At 37.5% G+C, this 19,594-nt stretch overlaps 4 protein-coding genes across 7 annotated transcripts in view; 3 read left to right on the forward strand and 1 right to left on the reverse strand.

The window, feature by feature from the left end:
- Positions 1 to 341: 341 nt before the first annotated feature.
- On the forward strand, positions 342 to 3,163 carry LOC120332781 (mitochondrial-processing peptidase subunit beta-like). The gene has a single exon (XM_039400095.2). The coding sequence runs from the start codon at positions 413 to 415 to the stop codon at positions 1,832 to 1,834; it is 1,422 nt and encodes a 473-aa protein (XP_039256029.2). The 5' UTR covers positions 342 to 412; the 3' UTR covers positions 1,835 to 3,163.
- A 153-nt stretch (positions 3,164 to 3,316) lies between these two features.
- On the forward strand, positions 3,317 to 7,174 carry LOC120332358 (origin recognition complex subunit 2-like). The gene is made up of 2 exons (XM_039399586.2): positions 3,317 to 4,425; positions 4,995 to 7,174. Exons 1-2 carry the CDS (start codon positions 3,699 to 3,701, stop codon positions 6,134 to 6,136), a joined length of 1,869 nt encoding a protein of 622 aa, XP_039255520.2. The 5' UTR covers positions 3,317 to 3,698; the 3' UTR covers positions 6,137 to 7,174.
- A 1,968-nt stretch (positions 7,175 to 9,142) lies between these two features.
- On the reverse strand, positions 9,143 to 11,551 carry LOC120332555 (uncharacterized). Its single transcript, XM_039399822.2, has one exon. It carries the CDS (start codon positions 11,383 to 11,385, stop codon positions 10,084 to 10,086), a length of 1,302 nt encoding a protein of 433 aa, XP_039255756.1. The 5' UTR covers positions 11,386 to 11,551; the 3' UTR covers positions 9,143 to 10,083.
- Positions 11,552 to 16,957: 5,406 nt separating this feature from the next.
- The window catches only part of LOC120332705 (kinesin heavy chain-like), a 62,716-nt gene continuing 60,079 nt past the window's right edge, over positions 16,958 to 19,594 (forward strand). For all 4 annotated transcript variants that reach the window (XM_078119487.1, XM_078119486.1, XM_078119488.1 and 1 more), the window contains exon 1: positions 16,958 to 17,136. In XM_078119487.1, the coding sequence (XP_077975613.1) occupies positions 17,092 to 17,136 (45 nt within the window). In that variant the 5' untranslated portion in view covers positions 16,958 to 17,091. The remainder of the gene's footprint in view (positions 17,137 to 19,594) is intronic.

Below are 19,594 nucleotides of genomic sequence, written 5' to 3' on the forward strand. Positions count from 1 at the left end.
GCAACGATTTAAATAGGAAAGAGATCGATAACGTCAGTCAGTGCTTTATTGTAGGCGCTAATGCCATTTCGGGCGATTGTACGTATATTTGGCAAGCTCTGTGACGTGATTGTGATGTCGTAGTGACGTAATTTTTGGATGGCGTAGTCAGATGGGGGCTAGAATTGACATATCGAAAAATTGTTATGCTACGCCCACTAGAAGTACATTTGGTATGAAACTACACGAGACCCATTTTCTCTAATGTGGAGGCTATTCTTGCAATCGGAGAACTGTACGATACTGTCTAAAACAAAAAATATCCACCAGCATTCGTGAGAATATTTTCTTCCCATTTTGCCATATTATTTTTGTTTTTTTAGTTTCCCCTGTAGTTTGGGTTGTAATATTTTAGTTAAATCCAGTTTATAAAATGTATTCAAGATTTGCAAAGAATTTAATCAAGCCTGCGAGACAGCTGAAGCAGGTTGTTCAACGCGGAGATGCAACACGAGCTGTTGTACAAGTCAATACTCCAGAAACACGAGTAACAACTTTATCCAATGGATTCCGAATTGCAACTGAAAATTCTGATCTACCGACATGTACTGTTGGTTTATGGATTGACGCTGGAAGTCGTTACGAATCCGAGAAGAACAACGGTACTGCGCACTTTTTAGAGCACATGGCGTTTAAAGGAACATCAAATCGCTCTCAATTGGAATTAGAATTGGAGATTGAAAACATGGGTGCACATCTTAACGCTTATACTTCTCGTGAGCAGACTGTGTATTATGCGAAAGCATTTTCGAAAGATCTACCACAGGCCGTCGAAATTCTCGCTGATATTATTCAAAACAGCACTCTTGGAGAAGCAGAGATTGAGCGCGAACGAGGCGTGATTTTGAGGGAAATGGAAGAAATCGAACAAAACCAACAAGAAGTTGTTTTCGATTATTTACATGCGACTGCGTACCAAAATACTCCGCTGGGTTTAACGATCTTGGGGCCGAGTGAGAACATCAAGTCGATAACACGAAATGATTTGGTAACGTATATCCAAAGTCGATACAAGCCATCTTCAATGGTCATGGCAGCAGCGGGGGGCGTCGACCACGACAAACTGGTTGAATTAGCGAAGCAATACTTTGGAGCTACGGAATCCAGTGTAGCAGAATCCCTATCAAATAGCCTTAAACCTTGCCGCTTCACTGGAAGTGATATGCGACATCGGGACGACAGGATGCCATATGTTCATGTTGCCCTTGCAGTTGAAGGAGTTGGATGGGATCACTATGACACCATACCACTGATGATCGCGAATCAAATTATTGGAACATGGGATCGCTCTTCGACTAACGGAGCTCATTTTCCGAATCCTCTCATGCGTAGAATGGCAAACGAAAACCTTTGCGTTAGCTTCCAGTCATTCAATACTTTGTACACTGACACTGGTCTATGGGGAATTTATTATGTTACAGATAACGCAAATGTGTTTGATTGTACGGTCCGTATTCAAGATGAGTTAATGAGAGTCTGTCACCAAATCTCAGATTTCGAAGTTGAGCGTGCGAAAAACACGCTTCTTACTAACATGGCAATTATGATGGACGGGACGACCCCAATTTGCGAAGACATCGGAAGACAGATGTTATGTTACGGACGCCGAATCCCGTGGCCAGAAATGACAATGAGAATCCAACAAATCGGAACCCAGGATGTCAAAGATGCGATGCAAAAATACGTTTACGACCAAGACCCCGCTGTTGCGGCTATCGGACCCACAGAAGCTTTGCCAATGTACACCAACATTCGTGCTAAAATGTACAAAGTACATTCTGGATTATTTAACTAAAATGACTCTCAATTCTGCAGAAATAACTTTAAAAAAATTTAAAATTCTGTCTTTTGCTGTTTTTTATTGAAAAGTGTTCTCAGTTTTGGGCATTTTGATTCTTTTTAGTCATTGGTGGTGATATATTTTTCCTTCTTTGAGTTTTTTGGGTAACTTATTCTGTTATTTATGGTTATTACTTATATCAAAACTCTAAAAGTTTCATAAATATAGCGTAATACAGTGCGAGTCGCTAGAAAAAAGGAAAATTTGTCAAACAGCTATTTATTTATAAAAAGAATAACTTGTGCAAAGATTTTCAAAGGCATACCGTATTTGCTCGTTTTGTAGCCCGGGCCCATATTTATTTTAAAAACTCACTAACCGGGGCCCTTATTCAAACCGGCCCTTATTCAAGCAAGGGCGCTTGTTATTTTTAAAGTAAAATTCTACACAAAAATTACGATATCTTTGAAGACAAATATTTGACGACATTAATCCGTTGTGACAAAAGCGCTTCTTATTTCCTTAGCGCCCTTATTTGTTTTTATGTTCTGTTCACACGGGCGACTATTCAAACGGGCCCTTAATCAAGATCGGGCGGTAAAACGAGCATATACGGTATGTTATATTCCACTTATAGATGCTCAAAATGATGTCCACGCACTTCAGAGCGATGTCTTAACCTAGAAGTCCAAGCTCGTGTAGTGTTTTGAAGGTTAACTTGTGGGATATTGTTCCAATTCAACCTATACCTATACTCATTTTATTCATGATCTCGTCTTACTTTCAAATTTTCTGCTCTTCTAGCGACCATTCTGTATGATATTTCATTACCTGGGTTGGCAAGTTCTGTTATATTAATAGAAAATCTTGATTAATTTTCATCAAATGATTGTATTATTCGATATTTCAGCTTTGAGTACTATTCTGTTGGTGTTATTGTTACAAAATCTCTGATCATTTTTTTTTGTACTGTTTATCTTACTGATAAGATAAGTTCAGATAAGAAGCTAGGTTATTACCTTCCAACTTATCCTAATCTATGATAAAATAGAATCGAAGAAAAGAGATCTCAAATTTATAATAAAATTTGTCGTTCCATATTTAAAAGTATCATCTTATAATGTATTCAGAATAGTAGATTCTTAGATTTGAATATCCTCTGATTTAAAATAACTATCCTTTGACATTACTAGGTCAGCCATAACTCCATATAACTAAAATAAAACTCAGTTTTCATTTGCTGTCAAATCTCCTATTGTTATGTCATAAATATATTATTTGCTCATAATATGTTCCAATTTGAATTCTGAATGCTCAACTGTTGTGCTTTTTTGTTTAACTTAGTTATTTTAGTTAATTTAACATAATTTATAATAGTTATATGCAACAGAAGCTTCACTCAAAGGAGATTCTCACAATATTCAGAAAACTTCAAGAATCAAGAGTGCATTAACTGTGACCTGGCCTGGAGAAATTTCCATAAAAACTGTTCACAATTATCAGTTCACCGTGGAAATATTGTCCTATAAGTGACAGCAATTGTCCTAGAAGTGACACAGCGTTCCTCTGAAAAACATTTGGTTACAAAGTTGAGTGTTCTTGAACTTGTATAGATGCGTTTAGTTGGACATGTGTGTGACCTGTCTTGGAGCAAGTCCTCAAAAAGCTTTTAATACTTTGCTCAGCGGGAATGCTATTTCTCGCCTTGCCTCTGTAGAGCATTTGGTTGTGTATTTTTTCTTTTCGCACACTAACAAAGAAAAAACTTGAAAAACTATTTTTTGGAAACTTAACATCTGGAATCCTCAAAAAATTTCGGCTGAATTTGGAAGAAGAAGAAAGGTTTATTTCCAAATTTTTCGTACCAGTTCAATAAACCATGTCAAAAACCCCAAGCCGACGATCTGTTCTTGTAAAACATGTCGGAAATGAAGATGTGGAGCATCACGTTACTATGCTTGGAGTCAAGAACCAACGAAAAACAAGATCTTCTATGGCAATAGCAGCGGAGTTCTTTAACGATGTCCCAAAAATTGAGAAGAAAAAGCCTTCTGAGAACCCTAAAAAGAAAGAAAAAAGCGTCAAATATGCGGAAAATGAAGAAAAAGACATTTTGAGTGAAATCACGTCACTCGTTCCGACATCTCTACTTGAAAGTAACGTACAATATGGAGGAGTAGATGTGTACGGTTTTAAAACTCCGAAACGAGCTAAACAAATGTCGAAACTAGCGTCTGAATCTGCAAGAAAAGTATCCAGTGCAAAACAATCGGCGAATAATGAAAATAACGATCCATTGGTTGAAAAAAGTAACTCCAAAACGCCGAAGAAAAAATCGAAGACTTCTAAGACACCTTCCAAACCAGCCACAGAAATAGAGCCTAAAACACCAAGTGTTAAGTTCGCTGAAAATGACACCGACAGTTCATCTAAAACGCCAGGTAAAAAATCGAACAACGATGCACTTGATACACCAACAAGAACCTCGAATCGCACAAAAAAATATCTTGTTCAAGAGATGCAAGCTAATCAACAAGTTGACGATAATTCTGACTCCAGTGAAGAGGAAAATAGTGAAGATGAGGAAGAACAAGATGAACGACAAGGTTTGCGAATTAAACTATCTTGGTTGAGTTCATGTCTCATGCGAATCAGCATGGACTTATGAATCGTTTTAGATAGGTTATGATTTACATATTTATCCCGGAGGATGGGAGAGCCGATAAGATTGCTTACCGTAATTATATGGCAAACCACGGCCTCTCGTCCGGTTGCCAGTTCGCTGGGTGTTGTGGCGAACATATTCCTAGCGCACAGCAGGATGTGTTGGTATTTTTTTTTCGTAGTTACCTTATTGAAAAATCGCTCTTGGACTAATTGCCTCTAGAATTTATAGTGTTTAAAGATTGTAATTTTCCTAGAAGGCTAAAATTTATTTCAAAACTTGCTGTGGTATCTATGGCATTTGATCTTTTTTGTGCAATGATGTGCCGGCTTCGCATTCATTGCTATCTGGTAGTCAGACGAAGTCATGAAAACTGCGGTACTGGTAGTCTACTGTTAAAGATTGCATACACCACACATAGGCCTACTACTTTGTTATGGTATTCTTGTCCATATATTTGTGAACTCAACTGTTAATTTATCATTTTCTTAACTGGCATATTTTTCTTAGATCAAACCCCAGTGCCGCAGCCATCAAAAAGAATTGCCTTGCCATCGGAAACAGAGCTTTATTTCGAGGCTCATAAAAGTGGAAGAAAATTGGGTGCGAGTACTTCTGATCGAACTCTAGCACGACTAAAAATACCTCAAATGAACCAAGAAACAATGCATTCTATCTTAGAGGAATTACAGAACAATAAAATCGCGGGATTAAAAAATTCTAATCCGCATATGTTCAGCAAAGTAGAAAAAATCGAGCTTTCTCGCCAGTGGCTGATTCAAGGCTATGAAGAATACTTTCGTAAATGGATGTTTTATATTTTTAACGATTATAATATTCTACTATACGGACTGGGATCAAAACGCCACCTAGTGCATGAATTTTGTGAAAAAATGCTCTCAGAGTTTGATAAAATTGTTATAAATGGTTATTTTCCGAGTTTAATTATACGCTCAATTTTGGCGTCAATTTGCGAGGTTGCGGACGTAAATATCACCATCGGAGGGAGCCAACAGCAGGCTCAAGTTGACGCAATATGTAAAAAATACACAGACAATGGGTTTGTTGATCATTTATTCTTGATAATTCACAATATTGATGGAACAACTTTACGAAACAATAAGACTCAAAATATTTTAAGTCGCCTAGCGTCGTGTCCACGGATTCATGTTATTGCAACCATAGACCACATAAATGCTCCCCTTATATGGGACCAATCCAAGTTATGTCGATTCAAATGGCTCTGGTACGATGTAACAACGTACGAACCTTATAAAGACGAAACTTCATTTGAGGATTCGCTTCTTATGTTGACCAGTGGAACTGGTATTGGTGGTTCATTAGCTCTAAGCGGCCTCGTCCATGTGGCAAGAAGTTTAACTCCTAATGCTCGAGGAATTTTTAAACTTCTCACAGAGTTTCAAATCGAGGAGTCAAAATCGAGTAATTATATCGGACTCTCTTTTTCTGATTTGTATCAGATGTGTCGTGAAAAGTTTCTCGTCAACAGCGAACTAACGCTGCGGACTCAACTTACGGAATTTCTCGACCATAAACTTGTTGAAATCAAAAAAGGTATTGACGGTGGCGAATACCTCTCTATTCCCCTCGATAACGCTACTTTGCAAGAATATTTAGATCAATCACTTTGAGAATGAGGAATTTTGTTAGAATGGAAGGTGATTACTTGTTTTTGAGGTGTTTTCACACTCCTCCAAGCTTTGTTCGCCTAATATCCACTGTTCAGAAACCGTCATTTTCACTCTGATATTCATGTTTTATTTTCACTGAAGTTCGCTGTCATTTTTTGTGAACTAGACCAGAATCTTTTCAGTTCAGAAACTGAATTGATTGATTTTCAGTTGCTTTTTTCACCCATGTCTGGGCTCCACTGATATGTGATAATATTCTTGAAAAGACCAGAATATTTGCATATTTTTGCTTACCATTGTTCAAATTTTGTTTAAATTATTTGAACACACTTGAGATGTTCATCCTCCAGTTAATTGAGAAAATGAACTGACTGATGTTCTTGTTCCATTTTCACTCTGAATTAGGCTCTGTACAACCAGTTACTGATAGGCAAGGTAATTAGTTTCTCGGGACCCAGAATATTTGCGTTTTTTTGCTCACCGTTGTTTTAATTTTGTGTAAATTATTCCAACCTTCTATTTATTTTCTCATTATTTATTATATTGCTTTCCACTGCCACTTGAAAGTGTATTTGGATGCTGTGCCACACAATGAGGTTTAATGACTATTTAAATCATTACTGTATTCCAGTCTCCTTACATTTTACTCTAAATTCCTCTTTCCGACTATTTCGGAACTCTTTATTCCTTTCTTAATATGTATAAAAACTGCTTTATTTTTCCAGTCGTTTGTGGGTTCTTCAAACGTATTAAGTACATTTTGCATTTCCGATTTGGTACAGTACAAGTAATTAATTTTCTAAGGTAATAATAATTATAAATAAATAAGGTAAATATAAATAAGCATTAGAATAAGCAAATAAAGAATATTAGTATTTGTACTACAGCAAATACTATGCAAAATTCCCCCTGAAAATAACAAAATTGGGAGGGGGGGTTCTCCTCAGCTGGGAAATGTTACTGTATTCAATCAATCGTGTATTTTGTTTCTACAAATGCTGCCTCTTGAATACAATATATTATTTGAATTGCAATGAATCTTGTTGAAATCTTCACAAAAATACCTGTGTGATCTGGATAGAGGATTGATAACCTCATCATGTGCAAGGCATATTTTGAGTCGTAGAGAGATTAGATCAGTGGTGCCCAACCTTTTATTATAGCATGTGGCCCTTTTTTAGATGCTTATAGTGCTCATGGCTCCCTGTTTATCATTCCAGAGGTATTCATAGTGTTATTTTGATTGGTAGATTCTAAATCACGTTGAGTTCAAACAATTCATGCTCTATAAAATGAAAACACCCTGTGAAATAACCTTATCAAGCAATGAAACTGGGAAGAATAGGAGAGTTTGCTTGTAAAGTGAAATCAGTTTTGCGCCTAGCATTGGGGCCCCCTCCAGCTGCTGTGGGGGGCCAGTGGCCCCTGGTTGGGAACCGCTGAGATAGGGAGGGCTTGATTGAACTTATGTGCTTCGGACTGGGCCACAGGGATCCTCTCAGGTTAGGAGGGAAAAACTTATTAAACAGTCTATGATCACAAGGTCAGTAGTTATATGTTCATATGGGTAGTGAAGGAAGCCGCAATCTAACAGTGTTTTTGTGAGTCACGCTGCAAGAGTCAGGAATCAAGCAATCATTTATTTCATATTTATTTACCAGATATTCTCCAGAGAAATGACAGGGCTGGGAAGTATGACTCTGAATTTGCTGTCATTTCTCCAGAGAAATGACAGGGCTGGGAAGTATGACTCTGAATTTGCAGTTCTGATCACTGAAGTTGCCTACCAATTAATATAGGCGGGTTACTCAACCTAGTCTTTAACCTGTCATGGGCAAAATCCGGCCCGTTGGGTAATTCAATCTGGCCCGCCTGATGCCAACTAAACTAAAACCATATTATGATGTTTTAGCTAAAAAGAAATTTGTTGAAATTGCAGTTAATTTTAGTTTCGTCACAAGGCTTATTGTTTTCCACTTTTGCTTTTGTAACACTGTGAATGTTGTACCCGACACGAGGAGAGGTCGTAGTTTTTCATATGATTGAGTCGTCTTATCGGTTTTGGGATAAATATGTAAATTACTTCTTCTAAAAATGAACGTAATTCTGAAATCCCACCATTCACAATAACGATGCGAAGTATCATGCAGGAATATATTCGAAAATCATAAACACAATTGAAACAAAATTTCTACAACACTAGGAGTAACATGATTTAAGCTACAAACACACAATAATATCATGAAACTTGAAAAATCTGATTAGAAATTCAGCCAGTCCAGAGGCGTGTTTTGCTCAAATTCTCACAAAGTTAAAATGTCCCGATCTTTTTAACTGCTTGTCCAGGCACTGTTCAACGCTTAAATTTAACCTTCTATAATGCAGAATTTAGTTCAATGTTAAATATTCAACTGAAGATAAATTAAATATAAATGACCGCTTGTGTAAAAAACTAGAATTTGTTCAGAGCAAAAAATGATGAGGTACGAATTTGAGAAAAAAACGTTAAATAGAAACAAGGCATGATTATTATTATGAAATTAACGCTTTTGGGGCTTTCAAATCTGATTTATGGTCAAAAAAATTCAAAATAACATGGTTATTTCAAATGCTGCAAAAACGAAAGAAAATAACGAGAATATCGGTCAGAGACCAAAGACTTATCGATTGAAAGTTAGGGGATCTCCCAAAACAGCGCTCTTACTCCATAGTGACACCCTGTGTCCCATCACTAATTAATTAATAACTCGCTAATTATACGACATATTTCGCCTAAAATCAATAGGCTTCTGGTCCGAGATAAGATTAATGCACATGCAAAATCTGGAGCAGATTCAATCTCGCTTGCGTGAGATATCGCGTGCATCTACCAGACATACAGACAGACAAATACCAAATCAACATACTTACCGATTAAAATCGATGAGTAATAACCAGAAAAAGACCAACCACATGTTTGACATACGAATAACAAATGATAATGCGTAATACAGTGGATAAAATAAATCAAATTAGGCAAGGAATTTATTGCTAGTGAAAACTAATGCAAGATTAATTTTAAAACACAATTTTGTTGAAAAAATAAAAACAATTTTCTCATAATTACTGAGGTTCAAGGTTGATAATATATAAAAATACAATGGAGAATAGCCCGAATTGTTGTTTCTAAAGACAATTTATACAAAAAACAAAATTGCTCTTAAAACAAATTTGCTGAAAAAGGGGTACTTCCGTAGTGTGTGTACTAGGTTAGGTTTAGGCCATAATTTTATTCCGATTTTCCTTATTTTAATTTTATTACAAGTTCGGGGACTGTCTGTGTTAGCCAAGTGAATATATCCCCTGCCCATAGGTTTCGGTCCCTTTACACAAGTTGATGTAACGTAGGCGAACAAAATTAGTTTCCCTCCATATTGGTACACATACAAGCAAGAAATACAATTAAAAATAAATAAAGAGGTCTGAATATTCTGTTGGAACATTTCAATTTGAGAATATTACTCATAGATTTGAAAAATAAATACAGTGAAATATATTTATGTCCAAGAAAATTTATACAAAATAACCCTAAATCAAATATTGTTCAAAAAAGTAGATTGAAAAAGTAACAAGGCACAAATGAACAATTGATTATATCTATAAAAGCAAGAAATAGAATTAAAACATTTTGTAGGAATAATTAGATTTGAGAATATTACTCATTAATTTTAATAAAAATACAGTGGAAAATGGTGATGTCCAAAGCAATTTGGGGAACTGCTGATGTAAAATATCTCATGAAAAAACAAAATATTATTTGGGTGATTTCCTATTATAAGTAACAATATTATTACACTTGTACTTGTCACTAATAGTCTTATTTCCAACCGTCGGCCATTTTGTGTACATTTTTTTTGATTATAAGAATATTATCATCCACTAGATGTCCTTCTATTTCTAAAATTAAATCATTTCATCGACTGGAGAGATCTTGTCATATCTAGTTCAGTGTGCGCTCTGGATACATCGGTTTGTAGGGTGTGAACATGGGTTTGTAAACGCTGAACTTCCGATTCTTTTTGATCTAGAGAACGCTGTATATTCGCAACATGTTCCACAAGTAACTGCTTGTCATGACGAAGTTGTGTATTTTCAGTGTCGACTCTAGCGAACCGTGACTCCAGTTCAGTCAAGCGTGAACGAACTGTCTCTCCTTGAAAGTTGGTGTGTGACATGTTATCTTGCATTTTCAGAATTTGGTTTTCTAACTCTCGACATCGCTGTTTCTGAATCTCAATCATATCGAGTAGTTTTCTCGACTCTAGCGATTTGACCTCATCTTGACCTTTTAGATACGCAATTTGAGATGTATGTGACATAGCTCTTGTTTCTCTTTCTCCGCGAAGGATTCTTTCGCGGTCCAGTTGTTTCGACAACTCCAAAATTTGACTTTGAACTGCGGTGTTTTCTTGAGTCAATTTCGAGACATCTCCGAGTAGTTTGTCTTTTAGAATTCTTTCTTGGGAAAACGCGAGCTCTTTTTCTCGTACTTGTTGCCTAAGCCCTCGAATTTCTGTCTGCAGGTCACGAGTGATTTGTTCTTGCATTGTAGCCGTTTGTTGGAAATGTCGCTCTTCGCTTGCATGCATGTCAGATTGTAAGCGTAGATTTTCCTCTCGTTTCCCTTCGAGAAGTAAAGCGGTTTCAGTGTGTTGAGTGATTCTTTGGTCAAGTTGAGATTGTACGAGAGCTAAGTTGTGTTGAGTGTGTCGTAAATCTGAATTTGTGCGGTCTAATTCTTGTCGTAAATTTACAATTTCAGAATCTTTTCGAGCTATATCTCGATCAGCAACGTCTTTAAGCTTTTTAAGTTGGATAATTTCTTCTCGGAGCATTCCTCTATCAACGTCAAACGTTGTTACTTTCGCTCGGAGTTCTTGATCAAGACGATTCTTTTCATTTGTGAGCATTGAGATTGAAGCGTCCTTTCTTGAAACTTCGATTTTGAGATCATTCGTTTCGCTGTGTCGTTCCTTGAGCTGAGTCATCATTTGATCAGCTTCTTTGACTAATTTTGGTTGAATATCGGTCGCTTTTTTCGCTTGATCTCGTAGATATGTCGTTTCTAACTCAAGGAAGTAGATTTGTTGTTGCAGATTTTTGATGTACTCTGATTCGACCTCTTTTAGAGTGCTACTCTTTCCTGGCGAGTATGCTGGCGGATAAACCGCCTTTTTCTTTTTATTTTCGGACCCTTTTTTATTCGGCATTTTGTGCTTTTTTAAGACAAATTAAAGAAGATATATATAGGCTGAAATTAAATAATATATTGTTGGTAATCAGATTTGGAATTCCACAATTTAAATGACATTATTTTCATTTATTGCAGTATTATGCTCCATTTTCAGACAGTGTCTCATTGCTATCTTTGGCATAGGATCTTAGTCCCAGGGAGAGAAACGCTGCTAAGATGGCCTAACATATGGCAACCATGCTCTCTTGTATGATTACCGGTGCATTTTGCGTATGGAAATAGTTACCCAGTTAACTTGTTTCAGATGAATGAACTTGTACGAATGCTAACCTTTCGCTAATACTTGGAATGGTATAAATTATTTGGAAGTAACCAATTTTCCATTATCAGTGAAGCTTAAAATTCTCAGTAGTTGATTGCAACTATTTGGGCTAGTGCTTCATTGAGAACAAGGAGCAATGTGGAACAAGCCTATGCTTCCGAAAACCAATAATTGGCTAACTAATACCATACCCAACATGTACCGGTACTGGTAACCGGACGAGAGGCAGTGGTTTGCCATATATTTAAGCCGGCGTATCACTTTCCTCTCCCTTGGGATAAATATGTAAATCCTATCCTACTGTATCCTAACTGTGAGGCTTTGAGTGAGTGGCTCCACATAAATACATCTGTCTCAGTAAAACCACTTCCAATCTCTGAAACCCCAGACCAATTTAGATTACTGCAATAAACAACAAGACACAGAGCGAATCTCCCTGCTTTTTGTTTGCGCTACATCTTTTTACAGTTATTGGCAGTTCATGATATCAATGCCAGGACACCGGTAACCAAGTAAATTGTACCGGTACCTTGTAAAAAGTACAACAGCCCAATAGTTTATTACTATCATGTATACATACATTTGTTTGTTAAGTTTGGCCCAAGCCTCATTTAATTGGGCTTGTATTTTTGTGGGCAGGCACATGAGATACTTCTCATTGTTTTATAAACTTTTTTATAGGTTTTGCTTGCCCTCCAGAATTCTCCATATTTAATTTATGTTTGTTATGGAGTTTTCGAAATAAACTATCTATCTATTTTCCTAATGCTTTAATTTGCAAATTTACATTGCATATAATATTTGTACATAACTTGCGATTAGCTAAAACTACAAATAACCTAACGGTCTTCTCTAAATAACATAATCATTATCACAATAATGTTCCAAATTAATCAAATTATCGCGTCTGAATTATTTAATTTGATTACAAAGTTATCGCTATCTCAAATGTTTGCAGAAGAAGCGCGTCATCAAAACGTCGTTATGGCAACTGATCACTCACTTTGATTGATCTTGAGTGACACCTCGCGAATGAATAAATTCGTAAATTAGTTCGTAGTGTTTGGAGTCGCCTAAATTGTTTCACGGATAAAACCGGAGTGGAGGCTTGACCATACAGCTCGCCCGCCGGCACGGTTTCTTTCCTACATCCTCGACGACCAAAAAAATGGCTGCTTAATCTTTGACGCCCGTTAAAAAAAAAAGGGAAAATAGTTTTTTTTTCGCCGGTCTTGGTGTGGCATCTTGATTTTCGCGGGCCTGTTTGCTCCCTTGGGTCAGCCAGAGCTGTCTTTCCGCTTCCTTGTTGGCATTAAGCAAGCATTGTTTTCTTTTTCCTACATCCAAATCTCGGGCATAGGATGAAGATGCTCTTTTACTTTCTCCTCCTTGTCTTGGACCTGCTCTTCTGGCACTCTTTGCCTGACTCACTCACACCTGCGTTGTTTTTTCTGTTTTCCTGTATTTTCTTCGGCTTTTCGCCTGATCCTTTCTCGCTTATCTTATTTTATTGTCCTGCTTTTGCTATTGGCGGTATGCCCTTCTTTCGGCTTTCCTCCCGTTCCCAGCCTTTTCTTTTTCCTCTTTTCCCAGTCTTTAGCTATCCTCTGCCTACTACACATGGGGATCCGCCTTTGCCTGCTCTGGTAGCCTTTTCTTTTTCCTCTTATTTTCTTTTTCCTTTCTTTTTTCCCAGTCTTTAGCTATCCTCTGCCTACACATAGGGGTCTTCTCTTTGGATCCGCCTTTGCCTGCTCTGGTGGTCGCACCGGCCTTCCGCTTCATCCGTCTGTCTGTTGTCCGTTGTCCTCATTTCTGACTGGTCTATTTCACTTGACTGCCTGCTCCTGGCGGTTCTCCCTTTTATCTCCTCCTCGCAGAGTTAGCCCAGGCTCTTCTTTTTTCACGCATGACTCATCTGCCTTAGTGATTCCACTCCAATCTGCGTTACTGTCTTCTCATGGCCTTCCCGTCTAATCTGCACGTCCGCTTTCCTTCCTTGTTCATCTCACTTGCCCGCCTGCTCTTGGCGGTCCTACCTTATGCCTGCCTTCCTCGCCTACTGTCTCTACCTAACCCACACACGGTTCTTTCCCATAGCTCCGTCTATCTCGTGGGATTCGAACCCACGCTTATACCTGGCCCAAGGTGTAACCATGTCTCTACGCTTCCCCTGCGCCACCGATACCGACGAAGACCGTTGGATCAGAATCTTACCTAATTAACAGATTTTAATCAACGTCACGCTTGGCAACCCCAGACTAATTATCTCAAATTACTGGACTCGGCAGTTGGCGAAGGGTGCAAAGCGTTAGATCACGGTTACCCGGCGCCGGATCGCAGGTTCGAATCCAATGAGGGACAATTATGTGCGAGAGGATTGCTAAACGCAAGCGCTGGTCAGCTAAGACTCCCTCGACCATAAAGTCCATCCACGAAACAAACAACTGGTAAACTATACTTATGTATACTACGCATGAACTGGTCATCGGACGACATAATTTTGTGCGCGATGTGGTTGGCCGTAACATCGGCCTGTTTCTCCACGGGATAAATTCCTATCCTGACTTATGCAATAGCGTATCAGCTTGCAGCATTGGAAGGCTGGAAGCCTGTGCATTTATGTCTGAATGGAAACTGTTGGCAACCGGATTTTAATACTTGACATAATCAATTTTGATTATCATATTGTGGCCACTCTGAAAAAAAAAAAAAACGGACAAACAAAATGTAGAGGACCTGGACGGCGAGCAGTCATAAGAACACAATAAAATAAAGACACGATATAAAATCGGGTAATACCTTTTAAATCAATTTAGGATGTGAGACACTGATCGAAAGGAGATCATGGCAATACTTTATACACACTAGAATTCAAAAAAGAAAAATGTGGTTGCGGTTCTTATATCGTGCAATATTTTTTTAATGGAGAAATCTAATATTACATTTGTATTGACTATTGGTAGTGGTATTATATTGGTATTTTCAAATTTGTGGAAATTCCATAGAGCTGGCGATGTTTTTCACTTATATTCTATGTCGCAAGGTGTTTTGAAAACTTTCCGAAATTTCCGTTTTGTGTGTTATCCCTATTCTATGGACGTTTCCCCGACCCTTGACCCCTGGAAAAAATATTATCAAAAAGATACAATGTTTACAACCATGCTTGAATATCTATAAACTCCAATTGTTACGTCATTGTTAACTTATTGCTGATTTGTTATTGTTACGGAAATAAACAAACAAGTTGCTGCACGGGGAAACATCCTGTCATAGCAGAGTTTATGAGATTTTTTTCATCCATCTGCATAACCACAAACTATCGTTTGGCTTCAAGTCCGTGTTCGAGACTACATATTTTATTGAATGAAAAGGTACATGGTGGCTAAACAACACGAGAACATCATCTATACTAATTGTTTTATTTAATTTATTTTATTTTTTCACTATTTGTATACTTTCCTCTTGAACATAAAATGTTAAAGGTCGTTTAATACTTTTTAAAAGGTCAAACAAATCGGGTCATCTCGGCACGATGACGTCATCCCCAGACAGAACGATCGATGTGAAAGCTTTGAGACAGCAGGTGTCGAGGGGTGGCGGTTTGTGATTTTTAGTTATTCGAGGGTTTGCAGTTGCCTCGACAAGGCTATTTCGGTTTGTAATTTTAGGTTTCGTTATTTTTACGTTTGGCTGTGTGCCTATTCCATTAATGAGTTGATAGACTTAGTTTTAATGCAGAACCAAGTGGAATCTCAGCCGTATTGTTTCTGCCATTCTGAGCTGATTGTCCTGTTGACCGTGACAGCTTGACAAAATACCTACCGGTAGTACCGGTATTAAGTTTTACTAGTTTGCTTAAGCAACTGATTATGTATAATAGTCTGTTGCAATATAATAGTAATATTACAAATCAAAGTAGTTAAATCTTGCAGATCGTCTCTTTTCCTGTTATTCAGTTATTGCGAAAGACTGAAAGAGGGATGGGCCTAAATAAATCTCATTCCAGTATTCTATTTGAACTATCTGTGGAATAAAAAATAGCAACAAAATAATTGGGAGTTTGCAAATGGATTTGCTTGGGTTGCATTGCTCATCAAAAACAGTCACTACAGCACTAGGGTGGCTTACCCACTTTCTGACTTTGCGCCCAAGACCTAATTGCGGCCATCAACTTCGACTATCTAATTAATGTCGAAAATTTATCGAATTGTGACGATATTTCTCACACGTTACCGTCCACTTGTCCCTCGTAGCTCTGCGAAATTACACTAAAATGCGGTCACAAACAAAAAAGTTACAACCGAAAACCTGACCGAGGAAAAGAAACGGACCATTTTTTCATGTCGCCAACTACCCATTGTCCCATCAAAAAAACTTGAAAATTCATACAAATATAAGAGATAGAGTTGTGTTTCTTTCAACCATCTTTAAATTTTCGCGTTTTTACGTTGTAAAGGAGGGGGAATAGGGGGTGCGCATTTCCAATACGTCGATAATATCTTTGCCGACCAATTTGTGACCACCGTGCTTTTGTCTGTTTGATTGCTGTGATGCGGTGCTTTGTATATAATTTGACGAGTTTTGTTCGAAATGACTGTGTTCTTAAAATATATGACGGTCAGAAATGCAATTAGAAGCCCATTTTTTCATGCATGGCTGCGTATGCCCTAGTCTTGACACAGCAGAAACGATGTTTAAAGCTTGAAATCTGTGGTCGCACACTGGTTGTTCGGTCGCAAATATGTCTTCCGAGTGTCGTACTTTGGTGGTTTGTATAGCTTTATCCCCTGGTTGTAGAAAGGTAATTCGAGGTTTAGCATGTAGAATAAATGCCAATGCACCTACGGTGAACGGGTTCGAAATATTGGTTTTTGTTTTATAGCGGTTTGAATGGAATCGTCAGCAGACTGGCAACACCACCCTACATTTTGAAGTTTTCTTTCAGGAGGAGGTTGATTTAACTGGGTTAATTCATATTGCTGTATTGTTGGATGCAGAACGGAACAGAGCTAGAGAACATTTTTTTGCTAGCTTCACAGAAATCATGGAATATATTTTATGATCATTATATTCTTTTTACTTCAATGTGTACTGTATTTCGTGCTATTTTTCTTCTGTTTCACGCTTTATTCAGTAAGTAGTAAGACCCCAATCATAGTGATGCATCACCTTTGAAAAACCTTTAGAACACTTGTGCACACTGAAAGTTGCTATTGCTATGATCATTCACAAATTTAAAAATATTTTCTTGTTCTACAGGGATTTATTAGTAGTAATATCTCACTTGGTTAGGTATTCTTTGATCAAATACATATGAATATTTAGAAGAAAATATTCCAACGTTCATTTGGAGAATTGGATTATAAACTGCTGAACTGTTTGGCGTCTTGATTCAAGATGACTGACGCAGGAGAGGCTTCATCGGCAGAATGCAGCATAAAGGTATTGTGTATGTTTATTGACGTTGGTTAGTATCACACAGCCCAATAGCCATTTACGAAGGCCATTTAAATGACGCTTAGAACATTATATCTTTCCCTAATATGATGTCCATATGGGGGAAACCATTAATGTACAGATTAGAACCATATTATCTCCATCTTTACTCCTAACCTTCTGTCCACGTGCCATGTATGGAGAAACCGATCAAATGATGATTGACAACTTTGATAAGATAGATAATTTGTCTTAACTTTGCCATTGTTCCAAACAGTAAATTATGATATACAAGACGAACACACAGCACAGATATTCAGGAAAGAAGATAAAACTTCAAGTTGAGTTAAGAAAAAAATGAGAGTACTACATGGTTAATTTATTGTGACATAGACTATAAATTCAGAAATGTACCACTTTCGACAGAGAAGAGTAAGCAATACAAATAGTAATTGGTACTATTATATACCCATTCTTATTCCTAACCTGATGTATATATGGTAGGTCAATAGACCTCTGCAGAGAATGCCATTTGAATGATGATTAGGACCACATTGGGGCTGGGCATTTTGAATCGAATATTCGAATCGAATAGTAAATTATTCGAATCGGTTCAGAGCTAAATTTCGAATCGCCGCCATCTTGTTTTTATCTTTCCGCTAATGGTCGAGGTGAATTCCCTAATTTTTCTTTTATTAGAGTCATATTTTTTCAACGGAATTCTAACATACGACTATTTTCTGTAGTGAGTTATTGATAAAACGTGTTTGTTATTCTGTGTGAACGCTCAGTAATCTATCTGAGTGAATCATTCTATGTCTTCGGTAATTCAATTGTTGAGAGGACCAATTACTATAATAAAGTCGCTTACAATTATATATTTCCAAGTATTCGAGATTCGATTCGAGAAAATTATTCGATTCGATTCTGAAATCACAAGGTACTCGAAAATGCCCAGCCCTAGACCACATTTCCATTTTTACCTTGCTATCTATCTTGCAGCTCAGTAGCCCTCTAGTGTAAAGCACATTTATTCGAATAGCGATTAAGACTATAGTTCCACCCCTATTCCTAACTTGCTGTCTATATGATAGCCCAGCAGCTCTCTACTGAAGAGAACATTCGAATGGTGACTGGGACCTTATATCCATCCCCATTCTTAACTTGTCTATATGCAGGGTTGCCATCTACCCAGAGCCAAAAATAAGCACGGGCGTCAAAATGGTATTTTTCAAGGGGAGGGGTCTTAACAACGGCAGAATAAGAATGAGAAGGAGATCATACACGAGTCTCCCACTTTTTATCATTAGAAGTCGCTTCGAACATGGTTGTACGCAGCTCCAAAATTGCAAAAAGCAATGGAAAGACACGGAGTCACTGCCACACGCTATCTCTAAGACAAGGGTCGGCAACCAAGTGTTACGAATCTTGGCGGGCGGCACATATTTTTTCCAGAAAGCTAAAAACTGAACGGGTGACTGATGAACCACATTATTTATACAGATTAGAAATTCAAATTTTGCACTTTAATAGCGACTTTGGTTTCCCGCAATGCGGTAGTATTGTGGGCACCGATTACTGTTTTCCACCTTTCTCGATGTCGCAATAGCAGTAGTTAATAGAAAATTTCTTTTCATGTTCGAAACAGAACTCATGGTCACGCTTACTCTAAATTGCAGTTAGTCCCTAAAAACAGTATTCCTAAAAACTAGCATCAACTATTGTGTGTGTCACAGTTTGCCTGGAAATACCGCAAACCCCACCGTTGAAAAAAGTTCGTCTGTCGTTTCCACGCAAGCTTTGTACACAAAACAAGTACTGGTCACCCACGTTTCTAACACCAAATAAGCACGCAACTCAAAAATAAGCACTTTTCTTAGAAATAAACACATAGTTACTTTATAAGACGCAGGCTAGAGAATAAGCATAAATCTTATAAATAAGCACGATATGGCAACCCTGTCTATATGGCAGCCCAAAACACCTGAAATGAGACCTCTAAAGAGAATGCTATTTAAATGGCGATTTGGACCATATCTCCTAACCAGCTCATCTCTATGGAATCCCAATAGTCCTCCTCCACCAAGATTGTCATTTAAATAGGGACCAATTATCTATTTTTATCCAACTATTTATATGACAGCCCAATAGACCCAAAAAAACAGGCTTTCAAATTATGATTGAATCTATATATCCAGCTTCATTACTAACCTAATTTTGGCTTGAACGAATTAAAGGAGAGTTGCAAGCTTTCATTGAAATACTGAATTTGTGTTAAAAATTTCTGATGTGGGAAGTTTAGATGTTTCAAATTAACATTTTGATTTAAAATATTCAACCACCTTTCATATAGAAGTATCGATAAAAAAGTTTGGCATAATCTATCACTGCTATTTCTAGACAACTTTTTGATTACTGCTATTAAACTAAAACTCTAAGTGAGGGAAAGTATAATTAGGGTATT

The sequence above is a fragment of the Styela clava genome, chromosome 13 (genome assembly GCF_964204865.1).
Source record: "Styela clava chromosome 13, kaStyClav1.hap1.2, whole genome shotgun sequence".
NCBI lineage: Eukaryota > Metazoa > Chordata > Ascidiacea > Stolidobranchia > Styelidae > Styela > Styela clava.